The 21535-nt window shown below is 47.7% G+C and overlaps 1 protein-coding gene across 3 annotated transcripts in view; it reads right to left on the reverse strand.

The window, feature by feature from the left end:
- Nucleotides 1-203: 203 nt before the first annotated feature.
- The window catches only part of LOC142572797 (sodium- and chloride-dependent betaine transporter-like), a 108412-nt gene continuing 87080 nt past the window's right edge, over nucleotides 204-21535 (reverse strand). For 2 of the 3 annotated variants that reach the window (XM_075682159.1, XM_075682157.1), the window contains 3 exons: nucleotides 5322-5581; nucleotides 3709-3985; nucleotides 204-489 (listed from right to left, as the gene is read on the reverse strand). In XM_075682159.1, the coding sequence (XP_075538274.1) occupies nucleotides 382-489; nucleotides 3709-3985; nucleotides 5322-5581 (645 nt within the window). In that variant the 3' untranslated portion in view covers nucleotides 204-381. The remainder of the gene's footprint in view (nucleotides 490-3708; nucleotides 3986-5321; nucleotides 5582-21535) is intronic. The other variant, XM_075682158.1, reaches the window with a different exon arrangement.

Here is a 21535-nt window from a genome sequence, read left to right on the forward strand (position 1 = left end):
CAGGGCGAACAGTGCTGTTGTCTGCGAATATATATATATATATATATATATATATATATATATATATATATATATATATATATATATATATATATATATATATATATATATATATGTGTATGTATGTATGTATGTGTGTGCGTGCGTGTGTGTGTGTGACAGCGTCAACGCAGCGGCGAACGACTTCGAAAGAAATACCAAAGGGCAGCTTGCGCGGTTTTTATTACACACGGTACACTGAAGGCGCTTGGTGTCGAGCTCCATGCCCCACAAGAGAGAGAGAGAGAGAAAAAAAGAAAGCAATGTGACCGTAGAAAAAAAGGTGCGCAAAAGAAAAAAAATGCGAAGGCAGAAAAAAAAAGAAAAATGAGCAGTCCCCGTTCACTGGCCTTGGGCACACTCCGCGGCAGCTGCTTTTTCACTCTTGGCACGCCGAGTTTTGCCGGACCCCATCTTTGAACTCGCCTCGTGCAGTGACATGAGCTCCTTCTGCAAAACGCGTTGCGTAGAGAATGAAAGACAAGTTATAGAAAGAACGCTGCGGGTCTCGCACACTTCGGATAGATTAAAGAAGGAAACAATCGGTAGGTTATGTCGGCACTTCGGAAATGAGTCCAACAGGCATCGTTTCAAGTAAGCCGAAGATAATTTTCAGCTACCATTATGCAGTAGCTCCAATTCTAGCACAAGGCCGCTAAGCAGGGCGTACCTGGCTGTACCAACTACAGAGGTCGCATTCGCGGCGCTTTTCCGACGCTTGCCAGCCTCGGCCGGTCTATTTCACAGTGTGGTGAAACCGTGCTCCGCAAACTCGGCTGAATAGCATGCATGCTGCGCGGTCACTGTTTAAAGCGAACACCACCGGGTAAAATTTCCGGCTGCGGCTACGGCGTGGTTACCGCGGCGTAACTTAATTTAGACCGTCGATTAGTGTAAGCACGTGACGTCTCATGTGAGTACTGTACTGGGGCCCTATAACGCGAAACTATTCCAATCAGCTTTCATCGCAATATCCCGACGTCGCATTTACACAACCGCCGACGCAAGCCTCCGGCGGTGACTCGCAGCATTCTTTGAACAGGCCAATGAAACGCTCTCCTCATTTATAGGAGGTCTGTTTTGTTCGCTTTCACAGCGAATATGGTTGCTTACTTGACCGTTTTTTTTTTTTCTGATCTAATTGTGGCTGGCCAGAGGCGAGGTTCATGCTGAAGGGGAGAGGGTTTTGGTGGGGCTGGGGCTAGCGCAGTGAAAGTATTATAACCGGACGATGAGGGTGGTGCCGACGATTGGCCCTCTTGTCCTTGCCTAGCTCTCAGTGTCTAGTAGAAAATCGCAGCGGCGTGCAATGCCAGGGAGAAAATTCAGATAAAGCACACCCTGAGGGAAGAAAAGTTGGCAAGCGATGTCGCGTGCGTGGCGAAAAGGCTGGACAACGTCATACTGCGACGCAACAATCTGTATTATATGCAAGGAAACCGTTCTTTCCGACAGCTCCAAGTAGCCAGCGCCAGAGCGATCGGCGTGCAGCCATCTTATATTCATTTCGGAACGGCGCAGTCTCCGACTATTCCGGAAATAAAGTGAGTTTCCTTCGGCATATTAACGCAGCTTTAATGCGAGCACGTCACTTTGTGAGTTCTTCCGTTTTTGTGACGACGCGTGAGAGACAGGTGAGGTGAGCGGAGCCCGAAAAGTTTTGACCAATACCAGAGGGATAGAGGTGAAAAGGGGGTAGAATGGGGAAATAGTAATTTCTCTTTTGTTCGGTTTAATCATTCGTAATCAATGCGTACTTGTCATATATTAGTTCTTTTCGCGGTTTTTCCTGATGTCGCGTGACAGACAAGCGAAGTGATATATACCCGAAAGAATTTGACCAATCGTAGAGGGCGGATTGCAGAAATGAAATAGTAATGTTTGTAATAGCTTTACGTCACAGCGCTCCTGTACAATGTAAATCACTGTGGCTCATATATGCACGCGGCAGAATTGTTACGCCTACACATTTGACGTCACTGCGCACAAAAAAGCGAAGAAACTACATTACAGCCTGAGATGACATCACGTAACTGAAATAAGGTCCCATAGGATTCAGAGTGTTTACATTGTGAAGGATCTTCTTGCAAGGGTGCGTTCATTACAAACTGCAATTACGCGGACTACATCACACTTTCATGGCTTTTAGTCCACGGTGCTCAACATCAATGGCGATGATTGAAATAAAGTGAATTGAATTGAATTGAATTGGACTAACAATAGGGACAGTTCAAGTTGCAGAAACTTGAAAAAAAATCACGGATGAAACTTAGCAAATAAAAAGGCTGAAAGACATTTATAAGAATCTTATTTCGATACGAGGAGGCCCTTCCTATAGGACCCTTGATTTTCAGACCTCCTTCTTTATATATCTTATGCCTAAATGTAGCTCTTCTATATGTAGTAAATAAATTGAAATGGAATTGAATTGATAACTGATGAAGTGTTTTCTGACATTGCGTCATCCACAGTATCATTGCATCATAAAAAAGGGCTAAATTTGCTGACGTCCTGTAATAAGGCTAGGTAGTATAATAGCAAAGCCCATAATAACGAAAACTACGAAGGCACTGCGCTCGCGTCTGCCTACGATCGCGCGGGGCAGCCGCGTCCGATCGCTGGAAAAGAGCGAGTCACAGTGCCATGACGTCGCAAGGGGTGCGCTGCCTAAATACGAATACCAAAAGCGCGGATGGCACAGTTAAGTACTGCAAGGAATCATTCGTGACGCTCTCACGCCTTCCACAAGTTTTGTGGCGTTGGAAGACCTCGCGTTGTGCTGCTACACATCGCACCGCGCAACGAGCAGAAGCGTATCACGCACGACCGAGCGAGTGCCCAAACGTCGGTGTCTCCTCCTGTCCCACGTGACCACCATTGGTGCCAGGACGTGGTGACACACGCATCTTCTGGGAAAGGAAACCTCAACTGGCTAGGCGAAAAGCTGATATCTAGTTACATGTATACACTCGGAAGCAAAATTACACTCTTTGGGTCGTACCTGGCCACACAACGATAATCGTCATCTGTATTGCCCGCGTTTCCTTACTTTAAGGCTGCGAGCCCAGTTCTTTCAAGTCACGAACGGCATCCGCGTTATCAGCATGACAGAGCATTCTCGACAGGAAAGTAGCGAGCGCCACGTTTTCCAGAAAGGAAACGCAAGCGAGACAGATGACGATTATCGTTGTGTGGCAAATATAGACCCCGAAGGGTGCACATTTTTTTAAGAGTGCAGTTTGATATAGCGTAAGGCCACATAGGCGTTCTGAGCCTTGTTAGTATCCCCCCCCCCTTTCTTTTTAGGGATTTCGAGGCCCAAAATCTTCACTTAAAGTGAGAAAAGTGAGAAGTCGAAAATGCCGTGTCAGTAAGGAGCGAAAGAAAGAGGGAAGAAACGAATAAAACTGACAATGGGGCTTACATACGCATATTGGTATAATGAATCACTATGAGGACCGTATAGCGCGAAAGACAAGGCGGTGTCACGACAGAAACACACACACACACACACACACATATTATATATATATATATATATATATATATATATATATATATATATATATATATATATATATATATATATATATATATATATAGGAAGGGCGCCAGCGGTTGCCCCGTGTCTCCCGTCCCGTCCTAGAGCACTGTCTCGCGCTGCCATACCGTCCTCGTGACGTCACAGCACGCGTCACTGCGCACCTCGAGCTGCTGCACGGCGCGGCGCTTGGCCTCGAGCACGACGCGGCTGATGGGCGGCGCCTTCTTCTTCATGGCCCGCCAGGCGGCCTCCATCTGCAGCTTCTTCTGGCGCAGGTCCTCCAGCCGCAGCGCCATGGTGGCCTGCAGCACCGTCGTCAGGTTGGGGCTGTCCCCGGCCGCCGACGCGCAGCCACCGCCGCTGCTCTTGCGCCAGTGGGGGTGCCCCATGTACGTCAGCACTCTGCAATCGTTCGCGCAGAACTCTTTTTTACAGCGATGTTGTAGACCTCTGCCGTCCAAGGACATTTTCGTGTCGTTGTAAGCAAAACAAACTCCCCATACGTGGGCCGATCCCGGAAATAGTGCAATGCCGGTCCGAACCGCGGCGGAGGTGCAGCAGCAGCAGGCGTTAAGCATTTCCCATACGTGGGACGATCCCGAAGATAGTGCAATAACGGCCCGACCCGCGGCGGAGGTGCAGTTCACCATTAAGGGGCCCACATACACAGCTTCGCTGGTTATCCTTCTTCGCAGAGTGAAAAGGCGCTGAGATTTGTGTCTTTTTTCTTTCTTTTTTTTTTAGCGGGACCAACCTTGGTTGTGCAGGCTGCTGCAAGCAGGTGGTGGTGATCGTGCGCACGTGGTTGAACCTTACCAGAACTTGATGTTGCCGTGAAATATTTTTGAATTCGCAGTAATTACAATTTGGAACAATTTGGAAAGAGAGTAAAGTCTGTTCCACTCTTCATATCGTTCATTAACAAACGAAAAAAAAAATAAAGATGTTCTAGTTGCGCTTAATTAGCGTTTTGCTTGAAAAAAATTCTGGTATAGTGCTTATCATGAAGTATCTAACTTCATAGGAGTCGTATTTGTCCCTATTTTCCGTCTGAGTGAATGACAGCTTTTGAATATACCTCCCTTCAAATGTCGTTCTGTTAGCGTAGTATATAATATTCTAATTGAAATTGCTGTATTACAGCAATTTCAAGCGGACCTGAACTTGGCTATTACTCTAATTACCCGATGCACTTGTACAGAGGGAATCTGCCTGGTCCTCGGTACGTATCGAATGGCATTTTACCCGAAAGCAAGAAGATCTGCTCAGTGAAATAGAATGCTGCACAGCGCAAATTACGCGTTCACGCTTTCATAAAAACAAGTATTTCTGTGCCCGTGCTGCCGCAAAGGGATAGCATCTTTGTCGGCCACGCACGCAGATCGTCTACTTAAAGAGGATCGACGACAAATCGCTTATGTGAGCCTCGGCACAGCGAATAAACACCCGCGTCCCGCGTGCGTCATGCGTGACTGTGCTCCTCGATTCCTTTAAGCCACTGCACAAGAGGAAATGTCGTTAACAGGGCCCCGTTTGCCTACACCCCTGCAAAAAAAAAAAAAAAAAAAAGAGAGCGACAAGAAAGAAAAAGAGGTCGAATTCCCACGTAGCAAAGCCATTACAGAGCGTTCGGCTGATCGCGTCAGCCTGCTCGAGTGCGACTCTACCTGACCCTTGCGTGCCCTTCATACAATATTTTTTTTTTCTTTCGAATTAGGTTCCGGGGCGCTGCGCCCACCTGTAGACGAGTATGTCCCCGATGACGTCGGGGTTGTCGGCGTAGCACTTGCGGATGCGCCTCCACTGGCGGAGCATACCCGACGGGATGGTGGACGTCGAGCTGGTCAACGTCTCCGAGCTCCCCTCGCTGCTCGCCTCGTCCTCGTCTCCCTCTTCGTCCTCCTCGTCCTCTTCGTCGTCCAGCTCGTACTCGCTGCCGCTGGAGCTCGAGCGCTCCTGTTCCGCCTCTAGCCACGCGCTGGGACCACCCTGCGTCACCTGCAGGAGACAAAAGGAGCTCGTTTCATTTCACAAGTCGGCATCTCGATCGGCCGCCTTCTCTGGCTTTCCCACGAGACGGGGCAATGTGTGCCGCTCCTGCCACGACTGGGCAGGTTGGGAGGCCTAGAAAATCCCTTATATTAAGGACCAAGAGAGCCCCGGCTCCAGTACTGACGGTCGTGAGGTCCAGCGCAGTCGATAGGTAAAACGGTTGCATGTAACACTGCGCCAATGCATCGCCGGCGATCGACACAACTCTGACGGTCGGCTAATCGTTTGCATATAGCCTTGGTGCCAGTCCTGCTTTCCAGAATCGCTCGACGCCGGCACCACTAGCAACAAAACGTCTTCTCAGTGAGGCGCATTCAATTTTTTAGTCGCAGCAACGCCAACAATACCAGAGTGCCAGCCAGCGGTTGACCAAGAAATCAGCAGACGCATGCCTGTGGAGTTCTTGCTTCGTTTCCTTTTGTTTCTCTTCTTTTACCGTGGCCATGTACCAAATACCAGCCTCTTGTTTTAGCGCCTGATGGAACCGACGGTCTGCCGACTGTTTTTCTTTTTTCATTGCAGTGCGACAGACACGAAGCCATTACGAACACACGATGATGGTAGACCAGTTGGGGCCGTATAACGTAAAACTATTCCAATATGTTTTTATTCCAATCTTCTGACGTCAAATTTGAGTAACCATCGAGGCAAGCATCGGGCGGCCACCCGCAGGGTTGGATAAAAAGACCAATCAAGTGCTCCCCTCGTTCATAGGAGGTCACTTTTCTTTGTTGAAAGACGAATAACATTGCCTGCACTGAGCGGCTTGTCTTATCTAATTGGCTCACAAAAGCCGTCGAGCATGCTCAAGTGGAAAGGGACTCGATGGGAGCGAGCCACTGCACTAAATATCGATAACCGGATGAAGAGGGTGGTGCCGGCGTCTGCGATTCGTCCGCTTTCTCTTACTTAGGTTGCAGTGGCTCCTCGACAAACGCGGCGGCATGCAACGGAAGCTTAAGAATGACGCTAAAACGGATCCTCAACAAAGAAGATTTGGCAGAACGAGGTCGTAAACGTGCCGAAAGTTCTCGAAAACGTTACACAGCCACGCAAGCAGCTTTATTACACGCAAATAAACGCATGCTCTCCGGCTGGGGCGAGTAACCAGTGCCGGAGCGATCGGCGGCAGCCATCTTTTATTCCTTTCGGAACGGGGCAGCCTGCGGCGATTCAGAAGAAAATGCAGTTTTGTTCGGCATATTAATGCATCTTTACCGTGTACGCGTCACTTTGACGCGGTAAGTTTTTGCGGTTTTGTGATGTAGCGTAAGAGGCAGGTGAAGTGGGTGCAGCCCGAAAACTTTTGACCAATAGCCGAGGGCTATTGGCAAAAAGGTGTCGAATCAGAAATAACTACCTTTGTTTTGTTCGGTCTAATTATGCATAATCAGTGTGTACACGTCATATCAGATGGCGAGCTATCGCGGTTTTCGTCACGTCGCGTGACAGACGGGTGAAGTGGGGGTGGTCCAAAAAAGTTTTTGGCCAATCGTGGTGGGCTGATTGCAGAATTGGAATAGAAAAGTTTGGAATAGTTCAAACTATTCCAAACTACTCGCACCTGCCGGAGAACATGGGTTTACTTGCGTGTAATAAATCTTTTTGCGTGGCCCTGTAACGTTTTCGAGCACTTCCGGCACGATTACGACCCCGTTCTGCCAACTATTCTTTGCTTAGGATCCATTTTAGCGTGATTCTTAAGCTGCCGTTACATGCCGCCGCGATTGTCGACGAGTCACCGCAAGCTGAGTAACAGAAAGCGGACCAATCGTAGACGCCGGCACCACTCTCTTCATATGGTTATTGTTTTTCAATGCAGTGGCTCGGCCCCATCGAATCCCTCTCCCCTTGAGCGTGCTCCTCGCCTCATGTGGGGCAATTAGATAAGACAAGCCGCTCAGTGTAGGCAATGTTATTCGTTCTTCAAGCAAAGAAAACTGACCTCCTATGAACGAGGAGAGCGTTTGATTGGTCTGTTCAGACAACCCTGCGGGTGACCGCCCGATGCTTGCGTCGGCGGTTACGCAAATTTGACGTCAAGAAATTGGAATAAAAACATATTGGAATAGTTTTACGTTATAGAGCCCCAAGTCTATGTGAAAGATAGCGCGTGACAAAATAGCGCTGGTGAAGCTGCAAGGAGACGGACAGGCAGAGCAGAGAGCAGAACATGAGTATGGCTGACGGGCGTCATACTACACATTAAGAGGAAGCTTTAGCTCGGGTGCTCCTATCTAAATACATGTAAAAGCAGAATTCGTTTTTCTCGGCAACCACTCCACCAAATTTGACGGGGTTTGCTGCATTTAAAAGAAAAACTTAAAATCTAGTCACTGTCGGTATCGAATTTTTTAGTTAGGTAGTCAATTTTTTATTGGAAATTGGGAAAAATTGAAAATTTTCAAAATACGAAACTATGAAGTTTACAACTCTGTAACTCAACCACTAAAAATGATAATACAATTCTGTGAATTGGATCTAATAGTACATCTAAAGCGGACAAAATTGAAATGTCACACATGAATATAAAAAAATTTAATCATAGGGAAATACAACTTTTGCAAAACCGTTGTAACCAACGTAACAAATTCACGTAAGATGTAAAATGACATACTGCATTTGTCCGCTTTGAATGATCTAATGGATGCCGTTTACAGAACCGCGATATCGGTTCTTGATGCAGAGCTATGAATTTGTAAACTTCGTGCTTCTATTTTTTTCAAACGGTCAAATATTTGAAAATCGTTTTAAGAAAATTCAAGCCCTAAATTGAAATTCCGCTTCCAACAGTCACTAGAATTTAACTTTCTCTTTCAAATGCAACAAATTTCATGAAAATCGGTCCAGGGGTTATCTCATAAAAACGTTTTTGCGTTTTTACATGTATTTGAATAGGCCGCGTCGGAGTTGGGCCCGAGCTAAAGCTTCCTCTTAAGGTGACATGTGGGTCGCAAAATTGCTAAATCGTTTTTCTTCTAAATTTCGCTTTAAAATTAAGCGTCAGTGTTCTATTTTCCAATATAAAGTTAACCCGAGACGTTTCAATACCCAGAAGACTGCAAAAAATTATTCTAAATATAACGGTACCTGTAAGGGCTTCATTCTTTCACTAATTCTCGGCTGATGAGGGTCAGAAATAAAAGTATTGCCCACATGATGAGCTTTCCTGATGCAAGAATAAGTCAGCACTATCCATGGCTTAGCTGGCACCAGTTCATTATCCAATTTTCACCGGTGAGCTTAGCCGAATTCACGCATTATCTCGGAAAGGCCACTTGTATAGCCAAACCGTGGTTCAGCAAAGAACGCAAAGGGTTCGATAACGTTTCATAGCATATGGGCGTCCTTCAAACTCGGAAGTTGATTTACTCTCAGCACCTAGACGTACTAGAGAGGAATCAGAAGAATTTCTGGAAAGCAGACAGTTGAAAATAAATCTTGTAGCCACAATGCAGCAAATATAGCCTACCATAAAAAGGAGGCGCACAAGGATTATCAGGGTACCGCCTACGCAGCAGGATAATTTTGAGCTTTGCACTTCTGCGAAAAAATTGTTTGCATTCTGACCAATTTTCATGAAAGTTCAGCATCTACAATAGTAGTAATAAGAAGAAAAAAAAAAACGTCTAGAGCTTTCAACAATGTTTTCTTTTTTGCTTTGCTTAATGTGGCTCAATTTCCGCCAGATTTTGCACGCAGATGCACTAGCACTTATAAAATGCAATTATCAGGTGTTAATATAGCTTTTAACAATTTTGGTCCTGTGCTTTTTAGAAAACCATTTATCATTATTCTCAGTGATATTAGTCCCGGTAAAAAAATACAGATTAAGGCTAAAAGAAATACTTTCAGCTTGTTTGAAATTAGTCCTTCACAGGGAGCAATATATACTGCGTTATGAGACTCTCTTGTGCCTGGTATGCAGCACGAACCTTGCACAAGAGACCCTACTTTTCCCACTTTCACGGGGGTCACGGAAATATAACCAGGGAAGATTGTGAAAAGCTAAAAAGATATTCAAAAATGGAAACGTGGATTCTATGTATAGCATATACATGTCATCGAGTTAGCTTTATTATTCGTGAAAGTGGATCTCTGAGGCGCATCTCACCTAATATCGTCCTAATGTCAAACACGCAAATTCGTGCTGGACCGATGAGACTGGCGGAAGACGGTGCACTTCTTGCTGCACGAAATGAATAGCTGGCATTCATACTTCAAGTCGTTAGCAAACAGCGTACGCCCAGATTATTACCGATGCACTCGCAGCTGCAACCTCCCGTAGCCTAATGAAGCCTTTAACTCATACCTCGTCACGACTATCGGCCCTGGCGACTGTAATATACGGTGGAAATGATGGGGCTACTGCGATAAAGTTAGGGCCCGCACAGAAACAGGTCGCTTATGAAGTGCGCTGCGATAGGACCTGGCACTGGAAAGAGCCTCCACTTTCTTCTGAGGTACAAAATGGCAGCCGACCTGCGACTAGCAATGCACGCAGCAGCCAACACAGGCACAGTTGTGCACGGTTCTGCAGTGTAATCATGCATAACATACCGATCTGAAGCACGAGTGCATCCACGGACGTCAATGCCAGTGACGAATTAAGACACCCAAGCTAACATCGGCGACATCAAAATGTGCACCCGCTTAATGAGCTACATGTCATATATATGAAACATTATATACTCACGTCAAGGTATACGACAAAAAAGAAGCAACAGAAACCAACTAAACTCCCGAAACTAATGCTTTGTTGGACGTCTATTTTCTGTGCACAGCGATGCGCACCTCCTGGCCTCTCTTCGAGAGTGCTCTATTAACACCTTAAGTCAGCTAGCTCACATTTGAATTAGAACACACCGAAGTGTGTCCGTCCTCTGACAAGCTGGCGTCAAGATAAACACAGCGATACAAGGGAGTTTCAGAATAGGTGTCTAGAGCTTAAGGTGGCACCAATAAGGGAACGCTCTGCTATCACGGTGTGCCCCGCGGAAAACGTGTTTTATAGAACAGGGTTGCCGGCTGGCGTTAGTATCGTGCGATGGCAACGCCCTTCCTGCACGCGGAAGGAAAATGAAAGCATAATGACAGAGGGGAAAATCAAGATGAAATAACGCAATTCGTAATATTTCGCAGGATGAAAAGTATACCCGAGCGTTTATTATTTTCAACGACCAAGCGTTGACACGTTTTCGATATGTTCGCTGTGCCACTGAGACGACGCAAAGCAGGGGCGCTATAACGTAAAACTATTCCAAACTTTTCTATTCCAATTCTGCTATCAGCCCTCCACGATTGGTCAAAAACTTCTTTCTACCACCCCCACTTCACCTGTCTGTCACGCGACGTCACGAAAACTGCGACACCTCCCCATCTGATATGATGTGTACACACTGATTATGCATCATTTGTCAGAAAAAAGAAAAACAGTTATTTCTGATTCGACCCCTTTTCGCCATTAGCCCTCGGCTATTGGTAAAAAGTTTTCGGGCTGCACCCACTTCACCTGCCTGTCACGCGACGTCACAAAACCGCAAGAACTCACCGCGTCAAAGTGACGTGCACGCGATAAAGATGCATTAATATGCCGAACAAAACTGAATTTTCTTCGGAATAGCCGCAGGCTGCCCCGTTCCGAAAGGAATAGAAGATGGCTGCCGCCGATCGCTCAGACGCTGGCTACTCGCACCTGCCGGAGAGCATGGGTGTATTTGCGTATATTAAAACTTCTTACGTGGCCGTGTAACGTTTTCGAGCACTTTCGGCACGTTTACCCCGTCATTCTGCCAACTCTTCTTTGCTGAGGGTCCGTTTTAGCAACATTCTTGAGCTTCCGTTGCATGCCGCCGCGATTTTCGTCCAGCCACCGCAAGCTAAGTAAGGGAAAGCCGACCAATCGTAAAGGCCGGCACCACCCTCTTCATCCGGTTATCGACTTTCAGTGCAGTGGCTCGGCCCCATCGAATCCCTCTCCACTTGAGCGTTCTCCTCGCCTCTTGTCAGCCAATTAAATACGACAAGCCGCTCAGTGTAGGCAATGTTATTCGTTTTTCAAGCAAACAAAAGTGACATCTTATGAACGAGGAGAGCGTTTGATTGGTCTGTTCAGACAACCCCGCAGGTGACCGCCCGGTGCTTGCGTTGGTGGTTACGCAAATTTGACGTCAGGAGATTGGAATAGAAACATATTGGAATAGTTTTACGTTATAGGGCCCCAGGTTTGAGGCGTTTGGGGCACCCACGCTCATTCTTTAACTTTAGCGTTAGGGGGCGCGCGAAAACGCAAACCCACAGATACCGTTTGGTTTCGGCGCATAAGCTGTAGCGAGGCCCTAATCCTCAGGGAGGCCCCCTGTCTTTGGGGGCCACTATTCCAAAACAGCCTAAAGACAACGCACGGAAAGAAACTGCGCTTATATTATTTTTTTAGAGCGCGCATACGCGGGACACCTAAGCCTTTTAGACCCGTTGCGAGAAATTGTAATGAACTTCTTAATACATCAGCGTACTTTTAACGAAGCACGTCCATGATGAACTGAATGGAGGATGGCAACAATGCACGTACGGTAGTGTCTCATAGCGAGCTTGTCGTAATGAAGCTATGTTTGACGGTATGTCTTATGCCCAACAAACAATGACCGCTCCTGACGAAGACCACGACGGATCTCCAGATTTTTGAGAGCTAGGAAGTGGCCAGTATGGTCAGATGATGTTAGTTTCCTAATTGTATCAGCTTACCTAAGGCTTTAGGAGTAGGCACAATTACACAGATACGTGTATCCTACACCCGTGTTTCACGCTCCCACGCTAAAGATCAAGCTGATGTCTCGATTGCGCCTTCTATTGCGTCTGCTCTCTTGAAGAATGCTTGTGTTGGATGTAAAATGATGACTGAGCTGCAGGAACACACAGCACGTGTTCCCATGCGCTGACCACAGGAATAATTAGTGATTTCAAAGCGACCTGTTAGGAGATGCCAATTCTTTATAGTTTTATCACGCTAACACTAATTAAGGTTGGATAACTTAGACATCGTGGGGACGATAATCCAAGGGCATGCCGAAAACGTGCTCCTCTTAGAAAGAAGCCAAATTGCTTGGACATTCCTGTGCACACGGTTAAAAGTTATTTCGACCGGCTCTGGAAACGCAGCAACAACAAAAAAGGAATGAGTAGGATTAACTGCATTGCAAAACATTTTTTTTTTAATCAAAAGCCAGCAGTGATATAGTAGCAGGCAACCGAACACAATGCTATTGTGTCTGAACTTTTAAAAGCTCCCAACATTAACTTATTGAATTCAACGTCCTAAAACAATACAGCAGCAACGAAAAAAAGACAATGCAGAAACTCCACTGGACTTGTCTAAGTATGCGTAACCGAACCCCCGAATCTCAGTTGGCCCACCCCCAAATTTCAAGCTTGCCCATCCCCAAATTTAAGTTGGCGCACCTCCAAATATCAAGTCGGCCCACCTCCAAATTTCAAGCTGGCTCAGCCCCAAATTGTACGTTCGCCCACACTCAAACTCCAGTTGACGCACCCCAACCCCCCAATTTCAAATTGGCCCAAGCCTAAATTTAAGTCAGCCCACGTCCAAACTATGTTGGCCCACCCCCAAATTTCAAGTTAGCCCAGCCCCAAACTTAAGTTGACCCACCCCCAAATTTCAGTTGGCCCACCCCTGCCATAAGCTTCCCCATGCATCTTCTATGGCGTTCTATGTATCGCTATGGGTATTCTCTCGGATAATTTCTTTTGTTTCAATTGTTCCTTAACGCTTATACAGCTGGAACTGTACATTTAGAGTATTATAACGAGTAAATGTCTTAACGAACGTTAACTACGAATTTTTGTGCAGGTACAAGGCATTACACTATTCGCGTGCATTTTCGCCTGACGGAGCTGGGGTACTCGCCAAAGAATGCTTACACAATAAAAACGGCGTTGCGAAGGAGGTCGTATTAATTTCAGCAACTGAAGGTTCCGTGACGAGCAGCGAAAGAACCGTGCATGTGTATCTTTGCATTCCTCCTCCACCTGAACGTGCTCGCCACTACACTAATTCGAGCCCGCGACCCTCGTGCTTATGCGGAGAACGCCACAGGTACTTCGTGTATCATTCTAACGCGTTGCTATCGCATTCATTGTTTCGCCCTTATGGCGAAACTGCGATCTTTTCACGCTAGCAAGGTTGGGAAGCTTCCCATGAGGGATCGTCCAGGCTTCAGTATTTCTCACATCTCCATCGAACTTCACACGCTTTTCACTTAAAAAAACGCACGCTTCCTATCCTATTGGTTTTGCTTCCCGAATAAACATAGCTCTTGGCGTTGATCGGAACGCAACGGCGTCGCGATAAATACATTTCACCCGCCGCGAGCTTTAGGGCTCAATGAAAGGCATCTGTATAGCGCAACAAGGCCATAAGAAGAAACAAAGACGAGGACAAGCGCTTGTCTTCGTCTTCGTTTTGTTGCGCTATACAGATACCTTTTAATGATGACCGACCGACAAGCCCATATCGCCACCCTCGTTTATTTAGGACTCAACTCCTTTGACTCGGCTCTCGTGCTGATTGGTACTGCAAAACCAGCCTAATTTCGAGCTTCACGTTCGAAAACCACGTCGAGGCAGTCAAACATAACCGCAGCTTCTCCCCTACGGTGTCCCTGGCAGCCAAGGTAAAAATATCTAACGGTCGAGCAAGACAAACACGGAAGCCGTCTCGATCTCGCCAACGGCCGCGTCCACCGTTGCGGCCCTTGAGTCGATTTAGCGCGCAGAACTCCGAATGCCAACCGCGAATCGCCGTACCTGGCTGGGCTGACTGCGGCTGCACCAGATCTTCACCGCGTCGTCCGTGTCCACCTCGGGAAGATGGATGCGTGGCGACAGGCTGCGGTCGCCCGCCGCGCTCGCTTGCTGCTGGTGCTGCTGCTGCATGAAGGCTGCTTTTCCTGGTCCCGCTCCGTGTGCCGGCTCGCCCGACTCGCAGCCACCGATGACGACCACTTCGCTGAGCGCTTCTTCGTCCTCTTCTTCTTCGTCGGAACAGCGTTCCCCGGCCTGCCAGCGGCGCAGACGCTGCTGCCACCTCTCTCGAGCGTCGGCCACGTTCGCGGGCAGCGAATGGATCAGGCCCATGTGTCGGCGGCAGCAGCAGCAGCGAGTGCCGCGTGCAGAGGCAGGGGGAGCGCACCAGCCGAACAGACAGTTCTTCCGAGAGCCCGCGTGCAAACCCTCCGCGGTCGTTTCCTCTCCTCCTGCAGAACCCGTCGTTGGAATCTGTTGCGAACGTGGCCGTCTTCGAATTCGTCAAGCGTTCGATTCTGGGCAGCCGCGGTGTTCTAGCGATCCAGCTGGCTCTAACTGAAAAAAAAACCGTATGGCCGTGCAGCAGTTTCTTGGATCACGGTCACCGAAGTGAAGAAGCGCTCACCACGCGATGTCCCTACCGCACGTGACCAACTCTTTTCGACATGCCGAAACCGGGCTTAGGAATTTTCTTCTTCTTTCTTGTTCGCTTTTCCTTTTCTTTTTCTTTTCGGCTCGCCCTCCTCGAAGTGAGAGTGCTCGAGCCTGGATCATTGGGCGCTGCACGTGAGAAGTTATAGGAGTATGTATGAGAGGAAAGCGCGTGCTCTCGACCAGTGTTGCCAATTTTTTTGAACGCGCCGCTATAGTGAGACAGAAAAGGCGCTGAATTCTCTGCCTTTATTTTTTTTGTCGATTTTCTGTAACGTATGTACTTTGGGACACCATAATACAGTATAAGCTAACGGGCCGTGATCATCTGCGCCAACGTTCCGCGTTTCTGGGGTCCATGCGGGGGATGAACAAAGTTAACGTGAATTTGACAGCATGGGCGCACTAGGATTTTACTTTACATATATGTGTACATAGATAACAACGCACCCGCCGTGGCGGTGTATAGTGGCGTTGGCGTTGCGCTGCTAAACCGAGGGTGCAGGATCAATTCCCGGCCGCGGCGGCTGCATTACGATGGGAGTTAAATCCGAAAAATGCCCATGTATCCTGCATTAGGTACACGTTAAATTTCAGGCGGTAAAAATTAATATGGAGTCCCCCACTGCGCTGTGCCTCGCATTCATATCGGGGTTCTGCCACGTAAAACCCCAGAATAGTTTTTTTTTTTTTTACGCAACGAAAGATGACTGCAGAAATTCAGTGTTCATCCTCAGATTGTTAGGTTACAAATGCCGGAGGATTAGGAAGAACACTAGTAATATGTGTTTGGAAGCACGGAAAGGTGCTTGGTCCACATTATTGCCGCAGGTTTCTTTAGTTCGCATGCTATGTGGTGATGCCAATTCTGCGGCGTGCTTTTGGTCGCATGTTAACATGGCGATACCAATTACGTGCCATCAAAATAGGTAAAGTACTGCGTGAATGCACAAAGCCAAGAGAAAAGGAAGTAGTGTGTTCAGATTCGGGTGAAAGTAGTCCAGAAGCTCCAATATCTACATGTTTTGCTACATACTATACATGTCTTATTATGTGCCTGCTGCGTTCTAACTCGCACCATAAAACTGACTGCAACACGCACGTGTAGTATACGTATTTGCTGCTCCACTTGCATATGACCAGCAATCGAACGCATTGGTGAAACGCACAAACCGCAGCGTTAAGATCGATTCAAATCGCTTTTGTAAAGAATAAAAAAAAGAATGTGTTTTGTGAGCACGATGCTAATCCTGTGAAGGCCACCATGCTGTGGGGCGCATTGTGAAGGCCACCAACGCGAATTCACCGTTGCTTCATCGTGATCACAAAGCCCACGCTTCGTACAGCCATTTTCGGCCCCTTACATGCGGCTTCCCAGTAAAAAAATTGCTCAAACCAGTTGCAAATTTCCAACTGGAACCAATTGTATATTTCCAATTGTGTTTTGGGACACCCAGTGGAAAAATCCAGCAGGTCTAATTGGACCGATTGTTTTTTTTTAAACACAATTGTACCCAATTGATCTCTGAGTTATACTTGAGACCAACATGTAAACCGAAGGAAAGGGAAAAAAAAGCCTAGATGGGCCCTAAACTTGATGTGACACAGATATACCTGAAGTTCCTTCCAAGAAGCACACACATACATGAACACACTACGACAATTCTCTTCATTGACATTCCTAACACTCACTACTACATTATGAGAGATGTATGTGAGGTACTATATATGTGAGCAAAATTTATTTGACCAAGTGGTGCCCGCGCTTCATGAGAAATTGGTAAAATTTTGAGATAAATATTTAACTTTACAGAAAGCTAAATACTTCTCTCCATTGATCAGACCAAATTTCCAAAGATTTTTTACTGTAAAGCTAGCATTATAATTGTGCTATTATTATTGTCAACCATTCTGCTGTTTCGCGAGATTACTCATCGACTACCAACTGGGTCCATTTGGGTACAATTGGCATATCAAGCTCCAGTCGTTCCGAAAACTCAACTAAAGCTTATTTTTTGCCGACTTTTGATGAGTACCTGGTCACCGTGCTGTGAGTGGCAATTAACTCGCTGAAAATGAGGAAATATCGCCATTCTCTTCCAGTGATCACGTGCTGATTCCCTACCCGCTGCCCGACACTCAATGGTCAAAGCTTTCATGCAGGACCTTGCAAAGACACACAGGCCACGCAGAGAACGTCTACAGATGCCTGCTTGCGATCAATCCAAGTGGTAAATTTCGTTTTCCACCGAAGGTTACGTGGAGCAAAGCGTCATTGCTACACAGGACTCGGCTGGGCGTTGCTTTCACTAGCCGCTACGTGCGCCTCGTCGGGCGGTCGATCAGCCCTGACTGCGAACGCTTTAAGGCGTCTGAAACGCTGGAACACATGTAGATTGCCCAGCGTATACACTCGAGCAATGGATGCTGGATAATTCCCTGACCAGCGTTGGCAGGCAACCAGTGTTGGAGCACGCCATTCTCGGCCTGTGACCTGATACTGCAATTGCAATGCGGACAACGAAAGCGCTGCTGGACTTCCTGCGTGACACCAAACTAGACGAGCGGCTCCAGTAGGGCCACCGTCTTATGCGCATAAGCACTCACCACTTATCCTCAGTATCATCAATCCAAATACTCTCACTCATTTTACCTCTTCCCCAGTGCAGAGCAGCAGATTTGAGCGCACCAGTTCAGAACGACCTCTGTGTCTTTCCTGTCAATAAAATATATCCCCCTCTTGACTAATAAATGACGCTCTAGAAGGCTGTTTTCGGATGAACTTTACGAACTTCGAAGTCGCTAAAATCTAGCGACGATATCGCTCGACTGGGCTTTTCTCATAAGAGACAACGTCGCTGCTGGGGTTTCACGAATAGAATAGACTTTATTGACAGAAAAGACAGAGAGGTCGACCTGAGCTAGTGCGCTCTAGTCTGCTACACTGCACTGGGAAAGAGGGAAGGGGAGTGAAAGTACTGGAACGGGTGATGATGTGAGACGGTTGCCTTGCTAGAGCCGCTCGTCGAGCTTGGTGTCCTACAGAAACTTCAATAACACTTTAGTTGCACGCATTGAAGTGGCAGTGTCAGGCCATGGGCCGAGGATAGCTTCCTTCGACAGTGGTTGCCTGCCAACGCTAGCTAGGAGACCTTCCAGCGTCCTTCACTCCAGCATATATGCTGGACAATCGGACATTATGTGTTCCAGCATTTCAGGTGCCAGGCAATGTTCACAAACAAGGCTGTTCGACTGGCTGATGAGGTGCGCGCAGCGACGGGGTTTCAAGAAAATTCATCGCAACGTTAGGGCGTTCAGATACGTGTTTGGCACTGCACCTCTTGTAACAGCTAGTCCGGAAAATTTACTCCTACATGATGGTGATCGTGATAATACATAACTATGGCGCGCCAATTACCTGAGATAGGCCAGGAATCACTGCAGTAAAATCATAAGCCGACTTTAGGCAGAGAAAAAAATACCAGCTGCCAAAAACTAAAAATAATGCGTAACTGAAAAGTAAGGCTAAACCTACCTGAACTATCAAAGAAATATTAACCCTTTAACTAGCGTCTCACAATATTGTCCGAAGAAAAGGATGAGGAATAACGGTTGTGATCACGTACTCTGGACCCCGGAAAAGTTTGGATGTGGGCTCGCACCTCCCTCACCCCTCACTCCTAGTCGACGTCTCTAACGGATATTAGATCTTGCCGTTGAGTGCGGGAGTTCGCCGACGTTGAGGATGATTTCGAGAACTGAAGGTTTATTTACATTATGTACAGTAATAACAGAAAGTAATGAACCGTCGTAAAGTCATCGACGGCCGGCAGCAAATCGGACGCTGCGGCCCGTGGCAAGAAGAAAGAAAAAAAAGAAACTCTACTCCCTGTCTCTCGCTTTTAACCCCTTCGGTCTCTCGGGGTTATGTCATTTTCGGCCAATCGTCGAGCCAGCTCAGCTGTCGTCATTTTCTTCCAATGGTAGGCACCCGTGCAAGTGCCGTCACATTCGGCCAATGGGGAAGCTCCAAGGGCTCTATTGTCCGACGGTTGGCTTGCCTCCAGCGTCTCCTCCTCGCCTGGAAGCGCTCAGCTGGAGGAGACGGGTTGTTCTCGAACGACCTTCCAGAGCTGCAAAACAGCTTTGCTCGGGACCAAGATCAACTACCTGGAACCGTGCCAGCCTCCCGCTGCACTTTCGGGAAGAGTCGAGCAGGGGGCGAGACAATAGCTCGACGTGCGGCGCCAACCTGTCTAACGGGTCCGGTAACGTGGTAGGCGCGCCCCGGCTCACCATAATTGGAATGCGACGGCGATTGGATGTAGTCGGGAAACTTTAGTGATGCCAGGAAAAGGGTCGGTGTCCAACACGGACTAAATGACAATTCCCCAGCGGGGAGCTTCTCCCTCAATTTTGTGTGATGACGTGGACACGATTGGTAATTTCTGTCGATGTTTTTTTTTATCTTTAAAGCACCCAATTTTTGAAGTGCAGTTTCACGGACTTCGACGAATTAGTTGTTGCCATCCCTGATGTCCTGCAAGGAATTATGATTTGTTTCATGGCGGCTTGCTTGCTATATTGTTAGTATATTATGTTAATGTCAATTACGTTAATCTTTAAAATTTCCTCAGAACGTTTCGCTTGCTTTCTGGACAGGAATAAATGTCGTTCTCTTTCATTACAATTTCAACCCGATTCTTGGCTAATCCCCCGCAGTGGGCACGCCGCTATTTCTATAGGCGAAACCAAGCCTAACCAATGATGAAGAGCCCGAAGCGCAAGGACTCGTTTCCTACGCGGTCTACGTTCTCGGCGCCTGCTTTGGGCTCAAACGCCGCGCCGCTGCTTCCGCCGTGGGTGTCGCTCACGCAAGTGCCCGACAACCCGTCGAGCCAGCACTACTCCACGACTAGTTCGCCGACCACGTCGCTGCTGTTCGACCCGTGCTCGACATGCATCGCTGATAGCTCCAGCTATTCGCCGACCCACACGGAACGAGGCTGCCGCGACCAGCTGACAGCCGGGACCGAACCTCTGCGACGACTTCCCGCCTCCGCCGACGCCGCCACCGCCCACAACGCAGCGGCGCTCCTATCGGCGCTGCTCATCGCCGCCTGCCTCGTCGGAGTCCTGGTCACCTTCGGAAGGCTCTTCGCGTGGACCAAGGATGCCGAAAACGAAGGCGTCAAGCCGACGGCGAAGTTTATCGCCCAGCACGAGACAGCGACGGTCAATGCCCGAGAGACTGACGCGGAGACTGCCATCGACGGCGAACTCGACTCCATCGGCGGTGATATCGAGGCATCGGAAAGAGGCTGGGAACGAATGGCCGACGAAGACAGCCGTCCCAGCACTCCGAGAGACAGCTCGCGCTCATTGAGTGCTCGACCAGGTGGTAGCAAGGAACACCTTGTTGAGCGCGTGACGGCACGTGAACCGCGGGTCCGCGCTGATCCTGGAGGCAGTGTTCGCGGCCCGGTTATTAATGATATGGACGAGAGCGCTGCAAGCGCTATTAGTCTTTAAAAGAGATAGAACTGAGAAGCACGCTCGGAAAATGATGTGCATTGCGTACGTAGTAAAGATGGATATGTGATTTTTCTTATTGTACGCGTGCTTTGATGCTTTGAGGATGGCTGTTCGATGCCACGTGCCTTGTATGATTCGAGCGAGAAGAAAAATGAAGCGCGGAAAAAGAAATGCTGCTTTTGTTCCAAGTATGGTCCAAGTAAGAGCAGGTGCGTACTCTCGCTTGGGTTCATTGGACAGTGAAAGGGAGAGACAGAGAGAGAGAGAGTCTTATCGCCGCCCGTGTGGCTAGAGAATGCAGCTCGGTTCCTGCATTATCTCGAATGTTCCTTTCGCCAGTGTTGTATATGCAAGTGAAAAGGAAGCTATTAATACTATGGACGAGATAAAATGAATTCATTGGGGACGCATTCATGGCTGGTCATGGAGGAAGGAGGTTTTCCTTCCTATATGTGGTGGGTTGTCGCGAAACATAGCTCCTAATATATTCCCCAGGCGGAGCACATATACACTAACTGTAAACGCCGTTAAACCAGGTGCCACTCTACGGCTTTGAAATCATAAATTGAAATTGGAACTCTTAAGATTGCTCTAGCACTCAACTGATCAGGGCCGATCGCCAAGGGTGCGTTTAGGAGTCGACAAAGATTTATAGAAAGGGTTTGAAGCATTCGTGTACGTTTGCGAAAGTTGAGCGTTGTGAAGTAGTAGGCTTCGGCTAGTAAAATAACTAACACACGCAATTACGCGAAATAAACGAGGACGTAAGGACACAGAAGAATGTAAGCCGCTATCGCCCGAGGGCCTTGTAATGTGCAATCTATTCATATTGAAGAAGGCGCATAAAACGAGGGACTTGTGTCTTATATCCTCGTCTACTGCGCACCACCG

The sequence above is a fragment of the Dermacentor variabilis genome, chromosome 2 (genome assembly GCF_050947875.1).
Source record: "Dermacentor variabilis isolate Ectoservices chromosome 2, ASM5094787v1, whole genome shotgun sequence".
Classification (NCBI taxonomy): Eukaryota; Metazoa; Arthropoda; class Arachnida; order Ixodida; family Ixodidae; genus Dermacentor; species Dermacentor variabilis.